The 10,091-nt window shown below is 39.5% G+C and overlaps 1 protein-coding gene across 1 annotated transcript; it reads right to left on the bottom strand.

Moving 5' to 3' along the window:
* Positions 1-262: 262 nt before the first annotated feature.
* Positions 263-2,804, bottom strand: LOC147615691 (large ribosomal subunit protein eL18y-like). The gene is made up of 5 exons (XM_086778248.1): positions 2,665-2,804; positions 1,379-1,468; positions 1,048-1,176; positions 718-900; positions 263-623 (listed from the first exon to the last, which is right to left on the bottom strand). The coding sequence occupies exons 1-5, from the start codon at positions 2,665-2,667 to the stop codon at positions 465-467; spliced, it is 564 nt and encodes a 187-aa protein (XP_086634374.1). The 5' UTR covers positions 2,668-2,804; the 3' UTR covers positions 263-464.
* Positions 2,805-10,091: the final 7,287 nt, after the last annotated feature.

Below are 10,091 nucleotides of genomic sequence, written 5' to 3'. Positions count from 1 at the left end.
AAATGACATTACTTCAAGGCCACCCTTAAACTTCATGCCACTAATCATAATCACATGATAGCTGCGAAATCCTGTCCTGGAAAGATAGTACCAGACATGAAACAACCTGCACACTGCTCTAAACAGACATAATCAGCACCCAGGACTCACATCTTTTGCAATTCAGATGCCAGAGTTTGTTCCCTTGAGCAACATACAAAGAAGATGAATCCAGTAAGAAAATTTGAGACATAGAGAAGCATCTGAAACCCTCAGACAGGACTCACATAAACAACGCCACTTTCTCTATTGTTAAGGCAAAGTAAAAGGGACTCTCTCAAAAACTGCAAATGCCTGTATCAGACATCCACAGTATACATATCCTTTGAAACGACATGAAAAGCAATGCAATACCCAGTTCCATTCCAACTTCTGGACCATACTATGACCCCTGAAACAATAGCTTTACACAAGCTGGTTCCAGCTTAGACCCTGTATCCTCTACTGTTGCGGCGACCACGGGCTCTTTCAAACTTGCGACCCTTTGACCGGACATATGGCTTGGTATGGCTGTGCGGTACACCAGGAGCTCTACCAAAGTGCTTAACCGCTTCCCGAGCATTCTTAGGTCCTCTAAGAAGAACCTGCAAGTACACAAAGCAAAAGCCATAAGCATAACTTACACACTGAGGAATGGTGTTCAGATAGAAACTGCACCCATATTTGACAGTAGCATACCGTGTTTGAGCCAGTTGGGGCCCTTAGTGCAAGTTGATCAAAGGTAAGGCACTCCCCCCCAGCTTTGAGGATTCGGGCACGAGCAGACTCTGTGAACCGTAGAGCAGCCAGTTTCAAAGCAGGTACCTCGTAAAGCCTGACATCGTCTGTCACAGTTCCAACTACAACACCAACCTTGTCCTCCTGCAATCAGTTGGACATAACAAAAGGCCAATCTAAATAATTACTAATCAACCTCCTCATCACTTACATACCTTAGCAGTCCATCTATAGATGAAGAAAGAAATCATTCATGCTATCAATAGAAAAGATCACAATATGCATTCTTACCTTGTCCTTCATGAAGCGGGCAAGGCGAGAAAGGGAAATAGGTGGCCTGTTAGTCCTACTCATAAACAGGCGTTTCAGGACAACTGCATTGAAGGGGCTACCAGTCCTCCTGACCAAAAACCTGTAAAGCTGAGAGAAAGAAGAACAAACAAATGAATGAACTGAGGCTAAGAGGCTGGACAAAGTACTATTATTTAAGAGGAATCCACTGATTTTAAGGGTGGAGCTGATAGTTTGGACCATAAACACATAAATATATTTTGATGCATCAGTAATTACAGTGAAATAGCATACAATAGCCGAGACATGAAAATCATGGAGATAGGTTCACCTTGACAACAAGCTTCAGGTAGACATTGTCACTCTTAGGGGCAGTGCGCTTGGTCTTCTTGTTGCGCCCACCAGCAGGCAAGTCAATACCCTGTGATCAAGGAAAAATCAGTAGATGAACCCCATTAAACCAAGGAGAAAATTATGGACTTATGAGATGAACTAAAAACAGAAGAAAAATAATGGAGAGAGAAAAAAACCTCATTAAAACAAGGAGAGCATTCTTAAATTTGTGAACCCGTCTCAAAGAGGAAATCAGAGGATAAGACCTACTAAAATCCATGGATTATACTAGGAGAAGATAGATGGTTTAGAGAATACCCACTAAATCCAGGAAAATTTGAATGGATCAGGAAAACAACCCCACTAAAGGCCTACAGATTGATGAATTGAACACTGCTAAAGTCAAGATGAAGGAGTAAGCAAGAAAAATGAGAAATAAGGCCCACTAAAACAAGGAGAAAATCATTATATTAGTGAAATGAACCCAATAAAACCAGGAGAGACAATGAAATGACACCTGAGAAAGTCAAATGAGTGGAGTGAAACCCATATGGGGACAAAAACAAACACGATCTATAAACATAGCTGAGGAACTGGATAGGCCAGTCATCCGGAGAAGAGCAATCAGCCAAGCCCTTTTCTGGAAAACCCAACCGAGAAGGCCACGCTAGAACCATTCCCAGACATAACTGGCTATAGCGGCATTCCAACCTTAACCACCCAAAGGCGGCTTGGTCTCCCACCCGAAGGCGATACAATTATGGCCACATATGACCTGAATGCAGCTCGGGAGCCTGCAGGGATTTGCACTTGGGACCTCCCCCTTCCCTGCTGGCACAAACCCACTGCACACCGATAGGCTCCCAATTTGCATTTTGCATTTTGGAAAAGTTGGAAACAAGACAAGGTTCCATACCCTAAAAATCAGCAGAACGAGAAACAGTTTCCCGAACAAGAGGGCTAGGGACTTAAGTGAAACCTTGACCTAGGCAATTACTTAAACGATACTAAGAAAGATCACAGAATGCTTAGAGTTTCCCATAGTCAGAAGCTTAACAGGCAAGTTTAGGGTTTGACGCAGGAAGACGTTCCGTGTAGACACGAATGCAGAAAATTAATCGCGTCGGTTTAAAGAAGATTTAGGGTTTTTGAAAGCGGTTTACAAGCTCGGAGTGGGCGATTTGGGTTTTCATCAAGCCTAATTGTGTGAAGATTTAGCATTTCTGATGAAGCAGAAAGTTTGAGATAAACAGGATAGCAAGGACGAAAGGGCAAAAAGCTTACCATGGCTGCAGCTCGAAGAGGATGATCTGCCGCGCACCGTCGAAAGAGCCTTCCTTTTGAGCGAACGAGACCCTAAATTTTTACAACTGACATGAATTGTGCCCTTCACATACGGCCCTCCCCACTTAGGGTTTGTTTTACAAACTCTAGGGTTAAGGTGTTGGTCCTTTAGTTGAGTTAATGGCCTATGAGAGACCATGGAAAAAGTGCAAGAAATTTGCTCCACTAGAGTCTTCTTTTTTTCAACTGGCCTTTGGCCCAAGACCATAGTTACCAAATTTCACCGCCCGTAGACGGCCGCTCGTAGGCGCTTATTTATTCCACCCATAGGCGATGCTGCCGAGGAAGCACCAAGGGTAGTTTTGAACCCAGAACCTCTTGGTCCTAGTAGGCAAACACCTCTCACTTGAGCTATCACCTCATTGGCCTCTCCACCAGAGTCTTGGATAGGGAGTCTCCCCGTCTCTCTCCCCACCTATGTGATTTTAAGCGGAAAAATGGGGTTTTACAAAAAGTGATGGAACCAGGATTTTCGGAAAGCTCCATCTTGCCCACCCAAAGTCATGGATGGGACATCTCCCCATCCATCTGCCCTCCCATGTGATTTTAATCTGCAAATTAGGGTTTTGCAAAAAAGTGATGTGTAAAGCCCCTAAGATTGGCCTAAGAGAGTTCATAAGTAAAGCATGTGTCCACCTCTTGAACATCGCTCTTGAATAAACATATGGTTCATAGCTACAATATGCGATGGTTAGGGCTCTCAACTCCAATAGCTACAATATGTGATGGTTAGGGATCTTGACTCCCTACGTAAGGGTGTGGATTTGATCTCCACCCACTTTAGTCATGCAGTGCTATCACTAAGGGTGCAGGGGGAGGACCTACCCATGGGTGTGTGCATGTAATAAGCACACACCCATGGGTGTGGGTTTGATCCCTGCCCACTTCAGCCATGCAACGCTATCATTAAGGGGTTAGGGGGAGGACCTACCCATGGGTGTTTGCATGTAATAAGCACCAATCTCCCAACAACAAAAAAACATCAACAAGGAGCATTAGGTTGAAGTTGAAGTTCACCCAAGGGTTTTGGCTATAATAAGATTATGAGATTACTTCCAATATAATATGTGGTCACCTAGGGTCACTATCATACTACTAAACCTTACTTTCTGGGTATACATAAACATCGTGTTTTCTAGAATTATAATGGGTGTAGTATACTCATGTGTGATCACAAGTGCATTACTTTATTAGCAATCCACATACATACATTGAGAAAAGGTTTACAAAACATAGCCTATGAAGCACCACTTGAGAATATAAGTTAAGAGCTCATGGTGATTAAAAAAACAACTAAGTGGTAGGTGTCAACGTTGGGCTGCCTTCAGTCTATGAGACTCAAGAGTTTTTTGTAGAGTTTTTCAAGATTGTGCTTACATGGTAGCACATGCACACCGTGTGACTGTTTCTGATAGGGGAATAAGATCCCTAAGGTAGATTAGGTACAAGTACGATTGGGTCCTCGACATTCTTCCAATTTGACACCCAAAAATAAAGAGGATCCTTGAGCTATGGCCTCTTTCGGGAAGTTTTCGAAAGACCCGTGCATGAAAGGGACACTCATCTCAAGTCTTCCAAGGTAGTGGGCCTAAGTGAGGAATCTAGTGCCATTGCTAGTGGCCCCAGCAGTCAAGCTGGTGAAGCCAGTCCCATCAAGTGAAGGAGGAGGAGGGTGAGAGTGCATGCCAAGAGGAGGCATACTGAAGCGGAAGTTATTCTTGAGGGCCACTATCAGAACATGGTTTAGATTAAAATGATTAGCAAAAATGGCATAATGAGGGTATGGATCAAAAACAAAATTTCCGTTTAAAAAATTATTAGCAAAAATGGCACAATATAGATCAAAAACACAATTTCCATTAGCCTGGGCCTCTTTAAATAGGTTCAGAGTACATGTGATTAGCTCAATAGCTTATCTCTAATAATGCTTAATTAGACCCCAAATTAGCTCTCTTGAATCTAGCCATTGCCTCCATGATTGTAGCCCTCATAAATGCTAATTGAAGACTTTTTTAACACCTACCATCTACTCCTTGGGTAAATGCTCCACTTGCTACCTTTTACATGTTACTTTGACCTTTGGACCATACATTATCGTTTGTCTAATTCTTTTCTCCATCTAGTAAGGCTACAATGGTTAAACAAAACTGGCACAATATAGATCAAAAACACAATTTCTATTAGCTTGAGCCTCTTTAAATAGGTTGAGAGTACATGTGATTAGCTCAATATCTTATCTCTAATAATGCTTAATTAGACCCCAAATTAGCTCCCTTGAATCTAGCCATTGCCTCCATGATTGTAGCCCTCATAAATGCTGATTGAAGACTTTTTAGCACCTACCATCCAGTAGATTACTCGTTGGGTAAATGCTCCAATTGCTACCTTTTACATGCTACTTTGACCTTTGGACCATACATTATCGATTTTCTAAATCTTCTCTCCATCTAGTAAGGCTACATACGCCCCCTTCATGCACAAATGGTTGCACCCTTCATCACTTGACTTCTAACACTCCCCCCCAAAGCGACGAGAGTCTACCACACACTGAACCTACACTCCTAGTCATATGATGCTAGAGTGGTCCATCATAGCTACCCACCAATCTGCTACAAAGTAGACTTTGATTTGACATTTTACACATGTGGGATTTCACACATTGGAAGATATAGTTATAACACACATAGGTGAGAGCCATGCCCTTTTTACAATGCTTTTAGAAGAGTTACCACACACATAGGTGAGAGCCATGCCCTTTTGTATAATGCTTTTAAAAGAGTTATTATGGGTTGCTTCCTTCCTTAGAAGCCTCATTTGTCGACTCCTTCTTTGGTCATCATATTGGCCTCCTCGCTCGCTTCTTATGCCAACAGTCTTTGGCCATATGTCCTGCTTTCATGCGTCCTTCTCTAGTCCTTGGTCCTTTTGAGAATAAGGCTTTCTCCTCACTTGATGTAGCCATGTTAGTAGCCATGGTAGTCCTCCCTCATATCCTCTTATCTTCTTCCATTAATGCGGCTTTTGCACTTTCAGGTATTGGTTTCAAAAGATTTTTGAGTGTAGCCACCAATGGACTAAACCCATCTATGGTCATGCTTTTCAACAATATACATATGGCATCTTCTTTTTTAATGGGTGCAACCATAATTGTTGCATTACACTTTTTTCATTTTATTAATGTGTGCTAGAATCACTATCTTTTACATCCAAGATAAAAAATTAAAGCTTGAAACTTATTTTGGAGTTCTTTTGCTTAGCCCCAAACATTTTATTATTAACCATCCCACAAGCACACTTAGAGTTGTTTTCTGATACAATCGATAAAACATCTCCCAATCCTAATGCAATTATGGGGCTAATGCTTTTTAATCCCTATTGAACCAAAATTTTTCTCATCCCCATTAGCTTGTGAGCACTTATCTCTCTCACTAACAATACCCTAAAGTGCTTCCCTCATAAGGACTTTGACTTACTAAGCATGAAACCCCTCACCATTGAATTTCCTTATGACAAATGAGTTGGTCATGGTTTGTAATTAAATAGGAATGTCTTAGCAAAGGAAGGATTCCAGTGCCACTGTCTAGTCCCTTACAATAGAGATTAGTGTAAAGACAAGTGCAATGAAACTTGATTAATCACCCAAAACCTAAATGACCTCAAAATTGCTAAAAATACCCTAATTTGGAGGGGGTATTAGGGTTATCAAACCAAGGGGAAATTTGAAACACCCCAATGATTGATCTAATGTATGAAAAACCTAAGGTGATTAGCACTAATCCCACTAATTTATTGTCAGCAAAGCACAGATAGACTTGAAGATTGTAGCCAAACCACTTGATAAAATCACTTCAAACTTGCTAGGCACAATCCTTGTAGCCCTAAGTTGATTTGAAGATTACAACCAAACCACTTGGATGGAATCACTTCGAGCTTGTTAGGCACAATCCTTGTAACCCTAAGTACCCATGCATCAGCTCAATTGCAAGCAATTTGTGTAAATTTTTATCATGGTTTAGAGACTGCCAACCTGCAAGGAGATTTGGTGTTGATTTTGAAGCCTTTGAAGTGCCTTGAGTTGATGTGGGTGACCTCTTATTAGCAATCCTCTTCAAGGTGTCCCTGCATATTTGAGTTGATTAGTGCAAGGGGGTAGAAAAGGTGAGAAACCGGCTTACTAATTGATAGGAAATTGCATCTTGGGGAGACATGAGGGAGACACATAACTACTAACTATTAAACCGATCAAGTTACATAGACTTTAACAATTATCTTGAGCAACATAGCATAAAACAAAGATTAAAAATAGTCACATGAGAGAGTATTGGGTGCAATCTATCCCCCCCCCAAAGAAGTGTCGGCATACTCCCACTTCTTGGGTATTTATGTCTTTATTAATAAAAATAGTCCACATGCCAAAAATAGTTACACACTCTTGCATGGGCTTGCCTTTATTTTTTTTTAAGGAGTTGCTTTTACCAAAATCTTAAATAAACCCTTCCTATCCAAATCATTAAGGAAAAATAGTTCACGTGCAACCAAATTAATAGGTCCACGCCCATGTATAACAAAAGTGGGTAGCTAACAAAATACCAAAATATCTCGTAGTAAATACCACATCCAAAATACCAAAATACCAAAATCACTCGTAGTAAATACCATAGCCAAAATACCAAAATCATTGGCTATCCTGCCAATGCCAAATAACTTAAAGGAAAACCTTCCCAGTAATTTCTCACACCAAATCACCGCCATCATGTCCTAGCCATACCGGCTTATGAGCACAAAACTCATCAATCTTACCAACCTACAAGTTGTCCATTCAAACATATTGCATATTAACAACACATGCTAAAATTACATAACATTAAATCTAGCACTTAGTTCTAGCCATCCCTAAATTCATATCTTACACATCGAATATTCGGAATCACCCAAGTGCCATGCTAGGAACATAGTGGTGGTAAGTAGGCGTCCTCAATTAACCACATAGGGATAGATGGATAAACCATAACATCCCTCCTGCCTGGGATAGCAACTATCCTCAGTTGTGTCATATCAACTAGCCTGTGTTTGAAAGTAAGATTGGATGAGGTCAAGATAGGCGCAGAAAACCCGCTCATGCATCCATCGAGCATTCTCTCTAGGATGATTTTTAAAGGTTAAAAGGGATATATTATACACTATACCTAGGCGAGTGGTAGTGGTCTCATGGTCAATAATAGCTTCAGGTTGAAGCTCTTCTACTTGGTTAACAAGAATAGGTGCTTCCTCATACATAGGATGTGTAGGAACTAGTCCCTTATAAGGTCTTAAAAGATTGCTATGAAAAGAATTATGAATTCTCCAATGAGAAGGAAGTGAAAGCTAATATGCTAGTTTATTCATTTTTTGAGTAATTTGAAAAGGACTATAAAAACGAGGAGGTAACTTAATAACAGGGTTCATCTCAACACTTTTAAGACGTCTCTTTTTAATACGAAGCAAAACATATTGACCTACTTGAAAAACTATGTGCTTTGGAAATAGCATTACAAACATGATCATGAATGGAAGTAAAAGTAACGGTATGCAGCTTCAATAGTGTGTGACAAATGAGTAATAGGACTAGGTAAAACTTTGCCATACACAATTTCAAAAGGTGCTTTTATAATGGATGAATGTGATGTGTTATTGGATATACTTATCCCATTGTTTAGGTCACGATGAAACACATGCATGTAATAAATCCAATATTGTGCTATTTGTCACTTCTGCTTGACCATTAGATCAGGATGAAATGCAATGGAAAAATGATTTAGTACCTAGATTCTCAAACAATGTAGTCCAAAAATCACTACAAAACTTAGAATCTTGATCAGAAACAATCAGCCATGATGTGTGAAAATCTCTTTAATAAACAAGTGTGTAGCTTGACATGCAGTAAAAGTCTTTTTGCAAGGAAAAAAATATGCAAGTTTGCTAAATCTATCAACAATAGTCCAAATCATATCATTATGGCTTGCAGTCAAGGGAAAACCAGTGATAAAATCCATAGAAATCTGTTCCCAAGGACCGCATAAGCAAACCGAATTTCTTACCCTTGTAACTTTTCACTTTTTGACAAACACCACATTTAGAAACAAATCTAGCTACATTAGGTTTCATTTTAGGCCAATAGAATTCACTAGATATGGCCTGAAATGTAAATGAACCTCGATGCCAAGCATAAGGTGGCTAATGTAACTCCTCTAGAATAGAATGTCTAAAGAGTCGAGTAATGCATAACCTTTTCTGGAAGAAAAGATATCCATTGTCGTAGGAATACTGAGCAAAAGGGTTCTTTTATTTTCTCTCAATTTAGACCAAGTGTCACTAAAGTCAAGGTCTTGTCTCACGCATAGAGTCAAAAGATGTATTCTTAATCACAAAAATATTTTGAATGGTAGGTCTCTTAGCAAACTACGTTTTCTTGACCATGTTAGTATTGAATAATAGGCTGAAAACTTTGAATAAAAGCTGCCCATTTAATATGTCTATCAGAGATAAGTGGTTGAGAACGCAAATGTTTAATACTTTACTCATCAGTTTTTATAAGTGGTTGAGAACGCAAATGTTTAATACTTTACTCAATCATCAGTTTTTATAAGAAACTATGAGCCCATCAAATAATGTTTCCAATTTTTTAAGGCATGGACTACAACAGAAAACTCTTTATATAGGTGCTATACTTACTTTTAGTAGGATAAAATTTCATACTCTCGAAAGCAATAAGATGACCATCTTGCATTAACACAGCAACCAATGCCCTTACCACTAGCATCAGTTACAAGCACAAAGAAAAGACGTGAAAAATTAGGTAATTGTAACACATGTGCATGAGTAAGTGCATATTTTTATGCAAGAAAAGATTTCTTTTGAAGTTTAGTCCATTCATAAGGTTTGGTTTCATTGAGAAGTTCAGTAAGATAATGTGCCTTATATGCAAAATTACTGACAAACTTGCGATAATAGCTACACAACCCTATAAAATATCATTACTCATGAAGATTCTTAGGTCGCGCCCATGATGCAATAGTTTCTATTTTCTTGGGATCAACATGGATTCCCTTAGCAGAAACTATATGTCCCAAATCCTCAATCTCACTATGGAAGAAGTTACTCTTTTCAAGATTTAGGTAAAGTTCATTTTCCTTTAGCAAATTAAATACAATTTTCAAGTGCTTTTCGTGCCCTTTTTCAGACTTACTAAAGATATCATTGAAAAAGAAAACCATAAATTTTAGATGGCCAAGAAAAATCCTATTCATTATACAGCTAAAAGTTGTGGGAGCATTAGTAAGACCGAATGGCATCACTAAAAACTCAAAGTGACCAGTCTAAGTAGATCA

Source organism: Cibotium barometz, chromosome 39 (assembly GCF_041138505.1).
Source record: "Cibotium barometz isolate CiBa-2024 chromosome 39, ASM4113850v1, whole genome shotgun sequence".
Classification (NCBI taxonomy): Eukaryota; Viridiplantae; Streptophyta; class Polypodiopsida; order Cyatheales; family Cibotiaceae; genus Cibotium; species Cibotium barometz.
The sequence above is the reverse complement of the archived record's forward strand: the minus strand, read 5'-3'. Positions and strand labels throughout refer to the sequence as shown.